The following is a 19,508-nucleotide window of genomic DNA, read 5'->3' on the forward strand; positions in this document are numbered from 1 at the left end:
TGTTGTGTCATATTAAAAGGGCAATAGAAGGTAAAGAAGAAGAAGAATTTTGAGTTAAACTATTCTTTGGAGGAATAACAAATAATAAAAGAAAGGGCTTCTTATAAGCCACCAAGCTGGGTTCCAAGCTAGAAAACTCCCACTGCTCTAGAAATCTAACCCACTGCTGCCTTGAAAAGAGGCTGGATATTTGGAAAAGCTGACTCCAGTGGAGTTAAATGGTTTATATTCCAAGTCAACTTTGAGTTGAGACAGGAGTGTCAAGATTGCTGGAAGGTGGAGGAATATCCCTGCAGGCTTTCCTCTGGCCACATATAAATTTAATTTTGTGGCTTCCACACTTGTGTTCCTCCATCCCTGGTGTCTGCAGTGCTAGTTTGAATATTAGTGCATGCTTCTGGTAAAGGGCATTCACTTTCTCTATTTCAGGTAGGTTCCTGGATGTAAGAGAGTCAGGACCCAGCAAGTACTATAGGAAAAGGGACCAGCTTTCCAAATCCACCTGGTAGTTGATGTAGGCAGCAAGAATGCCCTTTCCACAAAACAACTGATCCCTAAGTTTGGGGATGGAGCTCCTTAGAGTTGGTGGGTGGAAAGAAAGAAGGAAAATAAATATTTTCGTGAAAGTTTCTCTTTTTATGATGAGCAGTAGATGCAAATGGAAAAGCTTGTACAGCTGTGAGATGTATCTACTTTCCTGCATACATAGGGTAAAGAGCTGAGAGTAGAGAAAAAGGGCCAATAGTCAGTTTTCAGGATGACTCCTATAAGGTAAAGTGATCTTATCACCAGATGTTCTCTCACATTCCCACTAGTCTGCAGTGTCCTTGGCAGCAAAACTTACCCTGGACAGGCAGCAGGCGTATGAGTCAAGGAAATCCCCAAACCTGGCCAGGGCAGGGCCAGGGCCTCAACCTGTCACAGCAGCAGATGCTGCCCAGGCTCTCCTCCTCTCAGCCAGCACTCAGCCTTGGTATTGGATATGTGGTAAACTAACTCTCTTCTGTTCCTTTTTTTCCCCCACCCTCAATGCCTTGTTCTTCATCCCTTTGACTCTTGCAGTGAGCATGCCTACAAGTGAGACGGAGTCCGTCAACACGGAAAATGTGCCTGGAGGTGACATCGAGGGAGAAAACTGTGGAGCCAGGCTGGCGTGAGTAGGCACGGCAAACCTGGGGGGCTGGGGCTTTTTCTGGGTTGTGGGCAGGGAAGCTGGATCTGGAAGTCAAACTGGGCTGGCTCCTCACTAGGAGAGCCAGAGAACGAGGAAACAGCAAGAAACAGAAACCTCAGGTGGTGACCTGTATGGTGGTAAAGAGGGCCTCAGGGTTGAATATGGCTCCTAGGTATGGGGGTGAGCCTTCAATTCAGCATTCCTTTGAGAGTCTGACTCTTGGATTTTGAGCCCTTGTTAACTGAAAGGTTCGAATACACCCAGAGGTGCCTCAGAAGAAAGGCCTGGAGATCTACTTCCAAAAAATTAGCCATTGTAAACCTTATGAGCACACTTCTATTTTGACACGCATGGGGTCACCATGAGTCAGAATCAATTCAATGGCAAATGGTTTTCGTTCATCACATCAAAGAAATTCAGAGTGTGGGAAGGGGCTCTGAAACCTGTTTTTTCCCAGCCGCTTTTACCCTCTCTCACAAGAGATGGCTAGGTTGGTTCCCCTGGGTCCTGCTGACCACCCTTTCTCTTCTGATCAGTGTGAAGCGGAAAAAAAGCACACAGGTTAAGAAAACACACTAGGAAGATGATAAACATGTTGGTTCTTATCTGCAACTCTAAGTTAACGATTTAATGAAGGGAAACAGAGGTGCCTGAAATGCAAAGTTAATTAAAAAACAAAAAAAAATGACCTGCACTTAGCCTGGACTGCAACCAGTCACCTCCTCCAGCATAAGCCCATGTGTAGATGTCCACATATACCTATTCCCTGGGTCAAATCCCAATCCCTGACTTTGACCTGGGACTGGAGAAGAGGCTGGTGTCAATAGGAACCATTGATGCAGAGATTATCACAATCACTCATCTTAGTTCAGTCTTAAGAATGGAAACCAGCAGTCCCTGTAAAATGCCCTCCTCCTTCCCCCCTAAAAAAGAAAAAAAATGGTTTAATTGCTAAAAATAAGCAGACAGCTGGTTTAATTACCAGTGTCCCAGAAAGCAGAGTGACCTTGAGCATGAGACCTCCTGGAGCATTCGGGTTCTACCTTGGGAAGTCTCCACTTTGGGTATGAGGACTACAAACTCACCCTAGTCACCAAAAGGAACTGCAAACAAAAGGCTCTGAGCAGTTTCTAAATCGTTTCATCAACGGGATAGTGTCTTATTTCACCCTTCCTCTTGAAATGGCTCAATAATCTGGGCAAACCCCGACCCAAAAAGGTAAGCCATAGTTAAGTCTAGACTTAAGTGATGCCAGCCTCGAGAATGGCTTCCCAGCCAAAGGAGAGGGGAAAACAAAGGCTTAGAAACAGACCAACTCTTGCAACCTCCATTTCCAGGATACACGGGGCCTCAGAATCACTCACTCTGACAGTGGCACCAGGGAGTCTGCAGTGCAGATTTCTCAGCATTGTTGGGAAGCAATTATTGTCAAAATGTTGCTAAAATATGGTGCTAATTACATTTTTTAAGCAGTATAGTCCAAGTCTTTTCCTCTTCTCTTCTTTTGGAATCATACAAAACAAGCTTTTGAGTTTCTGGAAGTGGGCCCTAGACAGCAACACTAGGAAAAGGAATATAGGAAGCTTTCAGAGTCCATCAGTCCTAGGCCTTTGTGTTGTCTTGTCACCAAGAAGGGGATTGGAGAGAAGATGATCGAGGACCCTATAACTTTGGTTTTCAAGCATGGCCCAAGTGGGAGACCAGGAAGGCCTGGCGAGCTGGCACCAGGAAGTCACTTGAGAGTACATTTCACGAAAGCATGAAGGCTCTGTTGGAAAGAGAATGTGATGTTCCCCCATAGAGGGAAGCCAGTCTCTAACATATCTGTTATTTTCTTGGGAGGATGCACTCTGCCGGCTTAGAGGAGCTCTGTAGAAAGTGTCTTTGTATTGTTATCCCCATGAATATCCACATTTCTGCATCTACTCTATACATATAAAATACCTGGTCACAGTGCCAGAATTATAATATGTACTTAATAAACTATAGTCTTTTCCCATTTCCACCCCCACCCCCATCCTCCAGACGATAAGACTGGCAACATTCCTTGTGGGAGAAACAGCAAGAGAACAAGCTGGGAGCTGAGACTGAGTGTGATGTTCTGAAGAGACAGTGATACACCAGCATCTTTAAGCTCAGATTTTAAAGGCTTATGTAGTCAAATGAGCTGGGATGAGCATTTATATGTACTGAGGGCCTAGATAAAGATGGTTCCTGGGTAGGGGGAGGGAGGATATCAGATGGGTAAGGGAGGTGTTGAAGACGAAGGACCCATGAAAGTTTGAAGACAGAAAATGGAAATGGCACTGCAGATAAATTTAAAGTGGAGCCCAATCTGAGAAGATTGGACCTGCAGTATGATGTAGACATCCAGACAGCAGACTATGGAAGGCTGAGACTCAGCTCTGAACAGAGATGGAGATGCGTATCTGACGTTATCAATATGAAAACTGTCAATGAGGTCATAGGACAAGGGTTGTTCACAGAGAAGTAGACAAAAGGGTGTTAGGAGAACACAGCAGGATCACTGTACTAGAAGCCTGGGGAAGAGGATTTCAAGACAGAGCTATTTATTTGTACATTCATTCAACGGTGTGCCAAGCTTGGTGCTAGCAGTAAAGAAAATTGACACCATCTCACCGGAGCTTACAATCTAGCGCAGAAGTGGCATTAAACAAATAGATAGGCGATTACAAACTGTGGTAGGTGTTAAGGAAAATAAATAGTGTAAGTGAGGTTAATAGCCGGAGAAGTGTGTGAGGGGAGAGTAGGGGAGATGAGGTCAGAGATTGGGCAGGGCCTGGTGGACCCCTAAGCAGTTTTGGTCTTTATCATAAGCGTGTGAGAAATCGTTGAAGCATTTGGGTCAGAGTGGGGAGATTGATTTGATGTTAGGAGAATGGGTGGAAGGGAGGCCAGTAGGGAAGGAGGCCAGTAGGGAAGTAGGCACAGAAGTGAAGCAGCAATAGCATTTACCCAGGTGTGAGATGATGGTGGTTCAGGCTGGGGTCATGACAGTGGAGATGGAAAGAAGTGGATGGATTATTTGTGTGTTCTGGAGGCATACTCTACAGGACTTGAGGATACACTGATTATGGGAGTTGGATCTCAGTGAGGGAATGGGGGGATATGAGCCAGCATCTGACACGCACTGTAAAAGTTAGACCATGGAAAAGGGAGGAGAAAATTGGATAGTGTAAAGAGAAGGCAGCAATGGTCAATTAAAGGGTTGTTTTTAATATAGTAAAGACTAAGACAATGAAAAATCCAGTGAAGAGAGAGAGACTGAAGAAGCCAAAGAGCAACTGAGTGAGTTTTGGAAGAAACTGCTTAAGGAGAAGGGAAAATTGATTTCAAGGACATAGCTTAATGCCCTGGCTTTATACAAGGAGAAGGGACTACCTCTGGGACTAAGTGGAAGATGAAAAAAGAGACCTAGCTTCAGGAGTCCTGGGGTCTACTCCCAGTCATCTACCAACTAGCCATGTGTCCTTGGGCAAAGCACTTCTGCTCTGGTTCTTAGTCTCTTCCTCTAGAAAAGGAAAAGGCTGGACTCATCATTGGCTATAACGTGCTGTCAGTATGGACCCCCTGCAGGGGCTAGTACAGAAGGGGAACCATTTTCATCTCTTTTACATATTGGACTTCCATATGAGATTTCATATGAATAAAGCAGTCTACAACTTAAAAAATTAAAAACCATAGGTCCAGGTGGTATCTAAGGGTCTCTTCCAGCTCTCAAAGCCTATAGTTCTATAAAGAATACAGGCCCAGAAACAAGCTTCAATGAAGAGGGTCAATGATGAGAGTCATAGAAAATGATCCCAGTCATCTCATCACAGAAAGTGAGGGTCAGTTGTCATAGGAACTTGAAGGACAGCACTGAAGATTCAAACTAGTGAGTCAGTGAGAGGTCACTAAAAGATTGCTGAGCAGGGCCAAAGCCGCCCTGTAAACTGACATCGTAAATATGGAGTCAGCCTCACAGAACAATTTGACGTATTTTTTGGCAAGTTCTGTAGCCTGAGAGCACTAAGACCAGACAGTGGTGTGAACCAGGGTGGAGGTTTAGCCAATAGGCCCAGCAGAAGGCCCAGGCAGTATGGGAGTCTACATGGTGTTGAGGACACTGTTGATGTGACTGTGGGCCAAGCTAAGAACTAGAAGTCAAGTCTGGTATTAACTGGGAGCCTTGGAAGAGGGTGAGTGGTTGGGAGGATCTGGTAAGCACAAACACTGGGTTCAGGGAAAGAACAAGAAGAAGAATAGACAAGGAAACTCTGGTCAGAGAAGTCATTCAGTTCAGCACCCAGTAGCTGGAGCAATGCTATGTGATGACAAGGTCCAGGACTTGACCCTTCTAGTAATAATGGCTGTGGGTGGTGATGAAGTTGTGGAGTTAAGGAGGCTGAGTCAGACATATTGTAGACGTGGATGGTGGATGGTTGACTGCAGTGCCATCTGACTTATATTAAAGGCAAATTTGGGACAATTTAGGGAAATACTATTTCACAAAGCAGGTAGTTAAATGCATGGTGCTCATTACTATAAGAAGGGGGTAGAGACTGAAAGTATAGATAGCCCCCAGGAAATTCACATATTTGTCAAATAATGACAAATGCAAATTGAGTAAGCAAAACAAAAAAGAGTTTGGGGCTTGTCTCTAATTTTGAATTTTAATATCAGGGAAGAAAACCGTGGTCTCCTAAAAGGTTTGTCTTGGAGGCCTCGTCAGAAAAAGTATCCTGTGTTGAATGAACAGTGGAGCTGTTTTGATGGTCTTGTGTATTTGTTTCTAATTTTCTCTTTCTCCACGCTCTTCTTCAATAATCCACTCAAAACACTAGGCAGGAGTTGTACCCTCATTAGAAAAATAGTGATGGATAAAGCTAGGAAACCTTCTGAGCAAGCTGTGCATAACTCATTGGGGTTTGGAGAAGCTGGAGGTCTCTACTGTTCTGAGGACTCTTTGGAACCGAAGGCAGCTTAAAAACCAGTAAAAGGAAACATTTGCCACAGTTGAAGCAGCCCTGCATTAATTCCACTCTAGGAGTGGAGTGAAGCCATGATTCCAAGACATCCACATGCTCCCTAGCTAGCTTACACAGTGGGACAGACCAGCTTTCCAAACTCTGAGCTGATGGTCACCTCCCAGGAGGCAAAGGGCTGCCTGCAGGGGTGTCCCTCTGTTTCCCTGAAGTGGGGTCCTGCCGTTGGCTTTCACCAGGATATCGGGAGTACAGAAGAATCCAGATACTCAGACTTTACAAAGAGTTCTAACTCCAGCTCTCCAAGGACCTGGGGTTTTCCTTAGTGTTCAGACAAATGCCACTTGAGCAATACCCTCACCCTTCTTAAGGATAATGGTGATTAACATTTCTGTTGATTACTTACAAATTATGATCTTTTAAAAGATTTTTCAGTCTTAAAAAGGGATGAATGTTTCTGAGCCAGTGAACCTAACATTATGCTCATGACCCCCTGAGAACAACAACAACAAAATCAGTTGGCAAGTGTGGTGTCCGTGGTTATATATCAGGACTGTAACTAAGTGGAGAAGAAGGTCCTGCTCCATTTCTTCCTGCTCAGAATGTACTAGAAGGCTAAGAAAAGACTCATACTCAGTGGCCATGCTTAAACTGGGACCTTGTTTTAAACAGTTAACCCCAGCTTGATCCTTCTCTGGGCCCACGTCCCAGAGGCCATTTCCTTGGGCAAACTGAACTCTCAGACTTAGTTTTCCCCATATGGGAACTCACTTTTGCTAAAAGCTAACCCACTTGGAGTGAGAGTCAGCCTTACAAGGAAGGATAAGTGCTCTGAATAGAAGGGTACCCCCAGAGAGGGTCACTGAGAAATTTCTGAGAGAAGGCCAGGGCCAGGGCCAGGCTTTTGAAACATACTCCCAGGGCTGAAGGCCATGGTCATCTGCTTTTGCTTATGTTTAACAGCAAGAAGAGGCAAGCCTGGGGAAGGTTGCGAGCTCAGCATAGCCTTGCTGGAGAGGAGGGCACCCCGGATTCCCCATCACCCAATTAGCAGCTGGAAAACATTTGTTTCCCACATTAAACTGTGGCTCTAAATAAAAATTCTTCCCTTGGCTCCCGGTCCCCTCCCACTCTCTTTGTTAACATGTGATTAAGCCCTCCAGCCCTAGCAGGCATCCTTTGGGGGTGGGAAAAGGTTATTAGCTAACAGTTCAGAGCAGTAAAGGCACTTGGCTCAGATCCTCAGTGCCCCAGAGATATAATTATCTCATGCACGATGGCTTTGCCACCTGTCACATCTTGTGGTCTAATTTTTTTTAATAAAAAATAACAAGAGGGGTTGGTGTTTTCTTCCTGTGCAACACAGCTTGCTTTGAGCAGAGCTGGGACAACACAGGCCGGCCGCAGTCACCTCCTGAACTCCCTTCACCTATTTTCTCTCCATATGTCTCCTTGTCTCTCTGCCTGTGTCTTCATCCCTTTCTTCATCTCTGACTTGCATGCTGTGACTTTCCGCTTGTCCATCTGAGCATTGTTTCTCCACCTGAAATCTCTCTAGTGGTCACTCCCTTCTGTTAGTACCAAAGCCTTTTCTGATGAGTTGCCTTCAAATCTCTTTTTGACTCAAGGGTTTACATTCTCTTTCTCTAGCTCACTCTTTCCTCCTCCACATTTCACTTCTAGCTTACTTTCTGAGTCTCTTCTCCAGCCTCCTGCCTCCTTCCAGCCTCCCCTGGACTCTTTCCTATATAAACCAAAGGCCTCCTTGAAGGTTCCCCCTTTGACAGGAACCTCCCCTCCCTACAGAATGACTTTTGAGGCAGCCACCACCATGCTTGCCCTGCACTTCTGCCCAGAAGTCCCCCAGGCCTCAGGCTGCACGTGCTTGGCAGAGTCCTGGGCTGCTCCTCAGAACCCACGGCTGTTTCTTTAGGCCCAGTTTGCAGCTCTTGGGCCAGGATTGTAGTGGCCTCTCCATTTCCAACTGGCTCTTTCTGCCTTGTATTCACCTCATAACCCTGCTTAGGCTGGGTTCCTGTGCAAACAGCAGTGGGGGTGTATGCGATGTGCCCCTGCCTGTGATTTTTGTGCTGGTGAGATGCTTCCGTCTTCAGGAGAGGCCTTCCTTCCCTCTGTGGCTTTTCTCAGTGGCCAACCAAGATGCAGCTCTTCCTAGCACACTTCTTAACATGACCTTATAGAACTTGGTGGGCAGACCCTGATCATCTGAGAACAAGATGCTGCCCTCTCCAAGGAGGGCTGACACTTAGAAGATAGTAGTTTTGTAGACTTAACAGCTGGACCATTTCTCTGCCTCCACATTCAGACATACAAGCATGCCAGGAGGTGTTGATGAATAGGGTTGTCTCTATCCAAGGTTGTTCTAATTCGTACCACACATCCTTCCGGTGCCCACATAGAGTTACCAAGTGTCTTAGGCTGGGTTCTCTACAGAAGCAAAACCAGTGAAACGTGTATATATATATAAAGAGAGAGAGAGAGATTTATACCAAGGAAATGGCTTACGCAGTTGTAGAGGCTGGAAAGTCCCAAGTCCATGGGTCAGGTGTCAGGCTGGAGGCTTCTGCTGGCTCAAGTCCCAAGAATCGGAGGTCAGATGATGAGAAGCGGAATACAGGATACAGAGCAGAGCTAAAGCCAGCGAGCTTTGACAGAAAGTCCGTATATATTGTATGCAGGCCACACCCCCAAGAAAACTCCCTTTCAACTGATTGGCTGCTCATAGCAGATCTCATCATGAAGGTAATTACATCATTACATAACTGCCAAACTACATCATAACTGCCAAACCACTGAAAATCATGGCCCAGTCAAGTTGACATACAACCTTAACCTTCATACAAGGAACATCAAACTTCTCTGGAATTGTTGAACATGTTTTAAATGGAAGAAAGTGTGTGTATGTCATTTGGTAACATTTCCTTCTTCTCTTTCAGCCACCGGATTTCCAAATCAAAGTTCAGGTGAGTGAGATGCACATCGCTCTTCATTCCTTCCATGCCCCAGCTCTATCCTCAGCTACCCTAGTGGATGGCCCAAGGTAATACCTACCAGCTGGGAGATGGGAGTAGAGTAGGAGATGTCCTTCTAAGGGGGTAACTGCTTTCTTTTTGTGTGGCTATCAAAAATTCTGGAATGGTTAAAAGTGATAGTTGAACAACATGATGAACGTAATGTCACTGAATTATACATGTGAAGATGGTTGAAATTGAGATTGTTTTGTTATGTATATATTTATCACAGTTTAAAATAAGAAAAAGAAGAGGCTTATGGAGTCAGATCAGGCAAATAATTCAATTTGTTGAGTTATCTATGACTGTCAATCATTCACACAACACTATCCCTAGGAGATTGAGACCAGATGTGTCTCCCTCCTTTATAAGATGAAATCCAGCTAAAATAACACAAAGTGAACACTTGTTACCTGCTTCATGTGTATGGAACGTGAGATATGAACTTTGAGTACTATGGAAAGCACAATGGATTATGACCCTGCTCTGCTTCAGAACTTTCCACAGGACCCCATGATCTTCAGTCCTGAGTCTGACTTTCCACCCTCACCTTCTCCACTCCCCTTTACATACTTTTCTGCAACCACATGGAACTTTTTGCAGTTACTTGAATATTCCTTGTCTTCTCACACGCTGAAGTCTTTTCATGGAAACTTTTTTCCACCTGAATCACCATATCCCCATGTCTTCATCTAAAGAAATCAGACTTTTGTTTAAGAACTACCTCGGATGATACTGCATTTATGATGACTTCTGCAAACTCCCCAGGGGAGTTATTCCCTACCTTCAGTCCATAGTGCATTGCTTATACCTCTATCACAGCACTTACCAAACTGCATTCTAATTGTTTTGCCTATTGATCTGTTTCCTCCACTAGTCTATGCATGCCCCAGAGGTAGGCACCACAGAGGTATTTATGGAGAGTATAGCTAAGTGCCTCTCCAGTGACTGGCTATCTACACATGAATGTTGAATTAATGGATGGATGAATATGTGTAGCAGGATTGTGAATTTACTCCCATTGAGCTTGTACAGGCCAAACAGTTTTGGTTGTTTATTTTTCAAAAATGATCTAATCTTGCTTCTCTAGATTCATCTACTGTGCAGCAAGAGAATAAATAACACTGAAGTTTAGTCCAATTGGGTAAATATAGTCCAATGCTGTATTTTAACTAGTCCCTTAAGATAAAATGTTTAGTCTCTCAAATTTCCTTTCCCCAGCTCCTCTCCAGGATGGAATCTGGATGAATGGATGTGGGGGGCTTTAAGATCCCAGGAAGTAAACAGGGCTTGGTGAGGACAAGTCCTTGAATCCTTATGAGTCCTCTGGATCCTTGCTTTTGTCTGATATGTGGTAACTAATCTGGACTGCTTCCAGAACTGCTGTCTGCTGCGGTACATACAGACATCCTCCATAGGAGTCCACAGGCCCATCTATTTGCCCCGATCTTGAAAGCGCCACTTCTATTCTCAGACCCCAAAGCTCTGTTGATCCACTAACTTTAGCACCTCCACACCTCATCTGAGTTCATAGACATTTTCGGGTTCCTCACATGCTGTGAACAAGCTGTGAGGAACCAGGACCACTACAGCAGGCTCATCTACCTACCTTCCTCTCATCACTATCTCTGCACCATCCGGAGAGACCTCTAAGCCAAAGACTGGCATTCACTCAGGGTCTTTCAGACACCCCCATGCTACATACACCCAGTGAAGGCAACATTCTAGACCCTATGTCCCTGGGTTTCCCCATGACTATATGAATGTTTTTAAAGCAACCCCCTCTAACTCCCTGAGGTTTGGCCCCCAATGGCTGAGAATTAAATGAGAACTCTGGTGTCTGACTTTTTTCTCTACTTCTGACACCTTCCTTTTCCCATATTCCGCTGGGTATAGGGGTAATATGGGTAATTCCCATATTACTTTCCATATTACTTCCCCTTCCTCTTTCTCTCAAGCCAAGACCTTTTTACGTAAAAATCTAAGCCTAGTCTACCAGACATAGCACTTATTACATGAAAGAGAGTTCTGCAGATATTTAAAAAAAAAAAATTCTCTCTCAATAATGCTTGACTTTTGCTGCTGTATCGCCAGGATCTGGCAAAGTGTCTGGTATGTAATAGGGATTTAATAAACATTGCTGAATGAATGAATGAGTGAATGAATGGTCTTGCTTCAATAAGACAGTAGGCTTGAAACAGACTCAAACAAAATATCTAATTTGACGGCCAAGAATTTTGTGCTTCTGACAGTTCCATAGCACTGAAATTCATTGTGAAGCCATCAGACCATAAGAGTAAAGGTATATAAAAATATGTTTGAAAATAGTTCAAAAATATCATTCTCGTTACATGCAAGTGAGTATATGATGAATGAATGAACATGATCTGGAGGATGGAAGAGAGAATTACATAATTGTACAGGTTTTCCCTAGTTAGAGATTCCCCAGAAGCATCTGGGAACATTTTTATCCAATGGCTTGTGGCATAACTTGTGCTTCTAAAGAAAAGGGACTAGTGGTGTCCCTAAGCCCCTGGAATTTCTGCTCACCTTCAAGACTTTGCCAGCCATTTGGCGCTGATCACTTGCCTCTAGGAAGGTGTCTTGGTTTCCTAGTGCTGCTATAACGAAATACCACAAAGTGAGAAGGCTTTAAAGAACAGAAATTCATTTTCTCACAGTTCTGGAGGGTAAAAGTCTAAATCAGGGTCTTGGACATGTTGATTCCTTCTGTAGGCCTCTCTCCTAGTTTCTGGTGTCTACGGCAATCCTTGGTGTTCCTTTGCTGCGTATAGATGTATCTGCCTCCATTGTCACATGGCATCTCCTCCTGTGTGTGTCTGTCTCTCAGTGTCTGTTCTGCCCTTTTTATAAGACACAACTCAGAGAGGATAAGGTTTAGGACCCACCCCACTCTGGTACGACCTCATTAACATAACAAAAGAAGATCCTATTTCCAAATAGGGTCAGATTTACAAGTACAAGGGTTAGGGTTAGGACTTCAACATATATTTTTGTTGTTGTCGTTAGGTGCTGTCGAGTTGGTTCTGACTCGTTGCGACCCTGTATACAACAGAACGAAACACTGCCCAGTCCTATGCCATGCTCACAATTGTTGCTAGGGGCACGATTCAAGCCATAGCAGAAGGGTTTCTCACTCAGCAGCCATCACTCAAGATACAATAAAAGTACAAAGAGAGGACTTGGTATTCCCAAAAGGCTTATTACCTGTAGGTTGGTACGATGATTAAACCCATTGTCCGTTAAGGATACTGAGGCTTAGAGAGTCCTGGGGTCACATGGCTCTTAAGTGGAAAAGTCAGAACTTACACCCATGTCTCTTTGACTCCAGGATCCCTGCTGCTAATTATTGAGCCATCCTAATGATAAAGTTCTGCCCAGAGATACAAAACCCTGTTTCTGCATATCTATTGTATTTTGGTACAAACAGTTAATGCCTTTTGGCTACTAACTGATGGGTTCAAAGTTCAAGTCTACCTAAAGGCACCTCAGAAGAAAGGCCTGGTGATCTACTTCCAAAACACCAGCCATTGAAAACTCTATGGAACACAGTTATACTTGACACACATGGGGTCACCATGAGTCCAAGTCGACTTGACAGCAACTGGTTTTATTGTCTCTTGAGTATAGAGTGGATAGCTCGAGTGCAATGCTGTCAAATAGAAATATAATGCAAGCCACATATGTACTTTTAAATATTCTAGTAGCTGCATTAAAAAAAGAAACAAGTGAAACTAATCTTAATAACATATTTATTGAACCCAGTATCTCTAAAAAATTGCCATCTCAACATGTACTTAATATAAAAAGTTGTTAATGAGATATTTTACATTCATTTTCTTGCGTACTAAGTCTTTAAAATCCAGTGTGTATTTTTCATTTATAGCACATCTCAGTTTGCACCAGCCCCTATTTCAAATGCACAATGTCCACATGTGTCTAGTGGCTACTGTAGTAGACATTGCAGCTCCAGAAGTTCTGAGCAACTATCAAAAGGCTGTGGTGTAGTCCAGATTCTACATCCCACTGATGACATCTGTTCAGGGAATAGCAATGGATTGAAAATGCCATGAAAATTATCCAAGTATTCTTAATCATTTTCTCAGGTGAAAGAGTATAACAATGACAAATAATAGAACTTGATCTTCAGCTGACCTACTCTGTTTGGAAAACTGAATGATGCAAAGTTACAATTTATTAAAAAGAAATATTAGAATGGAGCTTTTTGGGAAAATTCAGCAGATCGGTGGACTTACGATATCAGGGCAATATTAAGCCAAGTCTCCATGTTGAGGAATTAGTTAACATAAGAATTTTTGCAACATTTGGAGCTCACTGCTCAGAATAGGATTTAAATCATTATGGAACAAAAGATTCAGAAAGCCTTCAGCAACTTGAAAGGATTAATCAAATAACCCGTACAGTTGGGGTTTCCGTACCTCAAGTTTACAGAGACGAGTTCACTTTCTAAAGTGAAACCTGTGGGGTTATAAAACTGGGAGAATTGTCTTTCCAGTGAAATGTGCCTCCAACATTTCCTTTACTTCTTCCATGCCATAGTAAGGAGGCACAAATTCAAATTTGCCCCCATCTCCAATAGTCCACTTTTAAGTTACTTACTTATAAAAGAATTAAATGATTTTTTGTGTCGTTTGCTCTTAGTTCTGTTAAAGAAAAGATGGAAACTTACTCTAGCCACTTGGAAGAGCCTTAAGTGTCCACCATTTTTATTTTGTCCACTCTTCTAGATGCCTGTCAGCAATTATGTGACAAACAAAACTATTTTTAGGAGCATTGCCGTCTACTCAACCCTCACCCTCATCCCTGGGTCACAAAAGGGCCGAGGCTCTTAAGCCTTATCTTCAGGGTGTTAGTAAATTTGTGCAGGGTGTTAGTAAGTTTGTCTCCACTGCTCAACCAAGCTGTCAGCCAAGTGTTCTTTTTTAAAAACATATTTTACTATGTTTTCGGTGAAAGTTTATGCAAATTCGCTTCCCATTTAACAGTTAGTAAACATATTGTTCAGAGACATTGGTTACATTTTTCACAATGTGTTAACATTCTCATTAATACCCTTCTGGATGTTTTGCTTCTAATCTAGTCCTTGTCTCCTTACCCTTTCATCTTTGCTTTAGAGTAATTGTTGACTATTCGGTCTCATACAGATGATTTTTTAAAGGTGTGAAGTACTTACTGGTAATATTCGTTATTTTATGAACAAATCTGTTATTTAGCTAAAAGGTGCCCTCAGAGGGTAGTTTTGGTTCAAGGTTTATGGAGTATTTCAGGGCGTTAGTCTCTGGGAGTCCTCTCTTATTGTATGAGATGGACTGCGCTAAGCACTGTGGGTCTAGAACAAGTGTAGGATACGGTCCTTTTTCCTCAAGGATCTTATGATCTCATTGGGAAAGCAAGAACCATAAAAATAAAAAATAACTAACCCTCTCTGGCTCCTCCAAGACTGGCTATGATGCCCTCCTATGTGTTTCTGTGGCACCTATACCTATCCCCACCCTAGCACTCAGCACTGTTTTGTCATTTCTTGCTTACTGGTTAGTATCTGCCATATAATTCTTATGCAGACGAGTTTTGTCTGTTGTGTTAACTGTTCAATATCCAGTACCTAGCCTACAGTAGGAACCCTGGTGGCATAGGGTTAAGAGCTCATCTGCTAATGAAAAGGTTGGCAGTTTGAATCCACCAGCCGCTCCTTGGAAACCCTATGGGGCAGTTCTACTCTGTCCTATAGGTTTGCTATGAGTCAGAATCGACTCAACAGCAATGAGTTTGGTTTGGTTAGCCTAAGGTAGGTGTTTAATAAATATTTCTTGAATGTATAACTAAAATGACTAATACAGATAATTAGTGCTACAGACGTTCTGAGGCTGGGGAGACTAGAAATGTTCATCATGCAGAGCTGCGACTTGAGCTGAACCTTAAATGGTTGGGCAGGGCATAGGAGACAGAATCATGGAAGGTGGAGATCCTGGTACTTGGGAAGACATTCCATGTAGGCGGCAAGGCAAGAGCAAGGCCCAGCACTGGAAATGGGCCAGGCAGGTCCAGGGATGAAGGAGTACAGATTGCCCACGAGAATGCAATGGTGCAGAAGTTCAGAGAAGATTAAACACATTCATATTTATCCTTTTCTCCTATATCTACATATGGAAGATTCTATTTCTAGAGTGAATGTCTTTTCCATGTAGTGTGAAGGGAAAATGAATAGCAGGCAAATTTCTCCTCCCTATTTTATCATTTAATTTCTATATCCTCCATGAATATGTAAACACACAAATAAATTTACACCTTCTAATAAACTATTACTTTTATTATACAGTACAAAGCGTTGCCAGGAAACCAGTTGTCAAGCAAAGCTATATTTTGAAGAGTGGGAGGTATATAATTATCTTTAAATACTTTCCCTGGATAGTAATTACCCCCACCCCCACCCCAGCCCAAATCCATGTGACTTCCATGAGTGGTTATACCCAGGAACAGCAGTTTAATGGAATGCCATCCTATCTATCACAGCCACTCCTTCAGGGGTTTGCAGAGAGCAGTTCCAGACCCAGGTGACAGGCCTGACCATATAGCACCAGCATCCACTACCCCAAACTTGGGGAAATCAAGTTCTCCATATTAAACTGACTCCAGGTCAGTTCCTTCATACTGTAAAAGAAAGCAACATTGATTCCTTTGAACTCTAAATAACAATTTCTGTAACATGAAATTTATCTATTTAAAACATTCTTTGCAACTACAATATAAGCTATTTACAATCAGATATGAGGTTATCCTGAAAATTCACTTTTCAGGAAAAAAAAGATCTCTACAATATTAATAATCACAATAACAGGAAAGAAGCAGGTTGCTGTCTTGGTAAGATAAGTCCTCTCAGTGCCAAGATCTGGCACACTCCAGAGATTGCCTCTTACTGAAGATCACCAGGAACTGTCTCGTTGTTCTGCCCTTCTCTTCACTCTCCACCATCCTCCCTTTTATCCATGGTGGTCTGGAGGGTACAAGCATCCCAAAGTGAGTTTGGAAACCATAATTTTCTGAGCCGGGGGTATGTCTTCTCTTTGTAGTGAATTCCCCCAAGTAGCAGGTGTCATCTGCAAAGATATGGTGTTCACCATCGGTGGCATTCAAACACCAACAGTGATGTAGAGGTCAGATAAGAACACTACCCAGATTAATCCTCTTCTTTTCTCCATGCTCTGCAAGCTGAAAACTAAGTTCTCTCTACAGTTCTGAGGAAAAACTACTCTTCTTTTACATACTCGTTGCTCATAATAGATTTTAGCAAAGAATTGGTAACAGGATTTTCTACAGACAGCGGGTAGAAAAATGACAGAGTAGAAATGTGGATGAGGTAAAGCTATCCCAAAGAGCAAATTAGGTGGTGGGTAGAGGATCCATAACAGCAGAGGTCTACATCCCCGAAAACTCAGAATACTAGTTGTCCCTAGCATCCTGGTGCAAACTACTAGGTTTATACTCAACTACTAACATAAAGATTGGCAGTTCAAACCCACTCAGTGGCACCACAGAGGAAAGGCCTGGTGATCTGCTTCCATAAAGATAACAGATAAGAAAACCCTATGGAGCTGTTGTACTTTGTAACACATGGGGTTGCCATAGTCAGAATTGACTCGATGGCAAGGGGTTTGGTTTTTGTTTTAGTAGCATCCTGGCATTGATGTTTAGAGGTTGAAGAAGAGAGCTAAGGCTGATTGCCAGAACATGTAACACACACAACTAGCCCTGTGCCCATTTTGAACCACATTGCATATGGGATTGCATGCCCCAGGGATTGTGAGTAGGCATGCCATACACAGAACCACATTTTCACACAAGTGGAGAGTGCTGCTCCACCAAAGAACTCTATAGAGGAAATGACTCTGAATAATCTTGTGATCGGCTCTGACCAGAAGATTGGAGATATGGACTCGTACTGTGGACTCTGATTTAGAATATGGGACCCTAAAGTAGAAAGCCAGTCTTCACGAGCTTTCACCCTTTTTTAAAACCACAACCCACAATAAGAAATACATTTTATATCCTGACCCAGTGTCTTAGGCTGGGTTCTTTAGAGAAGCAAAACCAGTAAAGTGTATAAATACATATATACAGAGAGGTTATATCAAGGAAACAACTCACGCAATTGTAGAGGCTAGAACGTCCCAAGTCCGTGGATCAGGGTAGAGGTCTCTCCCAAGTCACACAGCCGCAGAAGCTGGCAAGCCAATGATCAGCAGGTCGGAGAGCAGGGCTCCCGCTCACAGGCTGTGCAGATCGACGAATCCCAGGTTCAGCAGATAAGCTGACAGTTCAAGTCCCAAGAAAGGGAGATGAGACAACAGGAAGCAGCCACAGGATCCAGAGAGAGCAAAAAGCCAGAATGTCTGCTTATATTCAGATGCGGGCACACCCCCAAGGAGACTCCCTTTCATCTGATTGGCTACTCACAGTATATTCAGTCATGGGAGTGATTACATTAAAACACTGAGAATCATGGCCTAGCCAAGTTGACACACAATCTTAACCATCACAGTCCACCCCTTGTCAACTTGGCACATATACACATCTCCTTAAACCATACATAATGTCTGAATAAAGACAATTAGAAAGTCATACTTGCGCCTAGCATGATACAACTAACACATGTACAATTGAAAATGCGCTAGCCCTGTTTACAGCTTATATTTTGTAAGTGAAGGAAACAAAAATATCTGATGCACACATAGAAAGTGGAAATACTCATAATAATTACAGTCCCTGTTTCTGCAACTGGTCACGTGGCTGTAACTGGTATTTAGAACTATCTTCTTCCACCACCCATTCTGTATTCCCTTTGCCCTCAGCAAGCACCTTGGCTGGTCGTGGTTCTTTGCCTGGTGGGGTGACCCAAACCTTCCTTCCTGAAGGGTCTGTGTCATTAGTAGTCATGTCAGAATTAGGTTGCTGTAGTTTTCCATTGACTTTAATCACAGGGCATGGTAGTACTAAGAGATGCCCCAAGGAATCTCCTGCATTCCAGACCTACTCTTCTTTACCTCCATTATGTAATATCAATCTGATTTCCTCTTGGTAATCAGGATCAATAGTATGGTAACGCCCTTCTTTGCCTGTTGATCCAGAGCCATAAGGAGCCCAAAGTGTCCAGGTGGATTCTCAACTTCCAGTTCAGTGGATTCAGTGATGTGTCTCCAGGTGGGAGCATTCCTGCCTTTGGAACTAAGACCTCTAGGCCTGCAGAGCATAAGGTCGAGGGGACAGGAAGCAAAAATCTTGCAAGTGGTCAGTAGGGGTAATAGTGAGTGGTTCCACTCCCATTTCCACCCCTCGATTCCTGGACCCGTGAATCCTGGCTATGGGAGAAGCAGCACTATATATTGGACACTGGTTTAAAGCATATACAGCCTCCTGGAGAACACTGCCCCAACCCTGCAAGGTATTGCCACCTAGCTGGTGCCATAATTGTGTCTTTAGAAGGCCACTCCATCGTTCTATCAAGCCAGCTGCTTCAGGATGATGGGGAACATGGTAAGACCAGTGAATTCCATGAGCATGGGCCCACTGCCGCACTTCGTTTGCTGTGAAATGAGTCCCTTGACCTGAGGCAATGCTGTGTGGGATACCATGACGGTGGATAAGGCATTCTGTAAGTCCACAGATGGTAGTTTTGGCAGAAGCATTTCATGCAGGGAAGGCAAATTCATATCCAGAGTAACTGTCTATTTCAGTAAAGACAAAACACTGCCCTTTCCATGATGGAAGTGGTCCAATGTAATCAACTTGCCACCACGTTGCTGGCTGATCACCTTGGGGGATGGTGCCATATCAGGGACTCAGTGTTGGTCTCTGCTGCTGGCAGATTAGGCACTCAGCAGAGGCTGTGGCCATGTCAGCCTTGGTGAGTGGAAGTCCATGCTGCTGGGCCCATGCATAATCTCCATCCCTGCCACCATGGCCACTTTGTTCACGAGCTCATTGAGCAATGATGGGAGTAGCTGGGGAAAAAGGATGACTGGTTTCCACAGAACGTGTCATCCTATCCACTTGATTGTTAAAATCATCCTCTGCTGAGGTCACCCTTGGTGAGCATTCACACGAGACACAAATATCTTCACTTCTTTAGCCCATTTGGAGAGGTCTATCCACATACCTCTTCCCCATAAATCCTTGTCTCCAATTTTCCAATCATGTTCCTTCCAAGTCCCTGACCATCCAGCCAAACCATTGGCCACAGCCCATGAATCAGTATATAATCGCACATCTGGCCATTTC

General features: G+C 43.5%; 1 protein-coding gene across 2 annotated transcripts in view; it reads left to right on the forward strand.

The window, feature by feature from the left end:
* The window catches only part of CACNA1C (calcium voltage-gated channel subunit alpha1 C), a 692,837-nt gene that overhangs the window by 526,625 nt on the left and 146,704 nt on the right, over positions 1-19,508 (forward strand). For both annotated transcript variants that reach the window (XM_023735710.1, XM_004381214.3), the window contains exons 9-10: positions 1,063-1,153; positions 9,120-9,146. In XM_023735710.1, coding sequence (XP_023591478.1) covers positions 1,063-1,153; positions 9,120-9,146 — 118 coding nt within the window. The remainder of the gene's footprint in view (positions 1-1,062; positions 1,154-9,119; positions 9,147-19,508) is intronic.

Source organism: Trichechus manatus, unplaced genomic scaffold (assembly GCF_000243295.1).
Source record: "Trichechus manatus latirostris isolate Lorelei unplaced genomic scaffold, TriManLat1.0 scaffold00081, whole genome shotgun sequence".
Taxonomy (NCBI): Eukaryota; Metazoa; Chordata; class Mammalia; order Sirenia; family Trichechidae; genus Trichechus; species Trichechus manatus.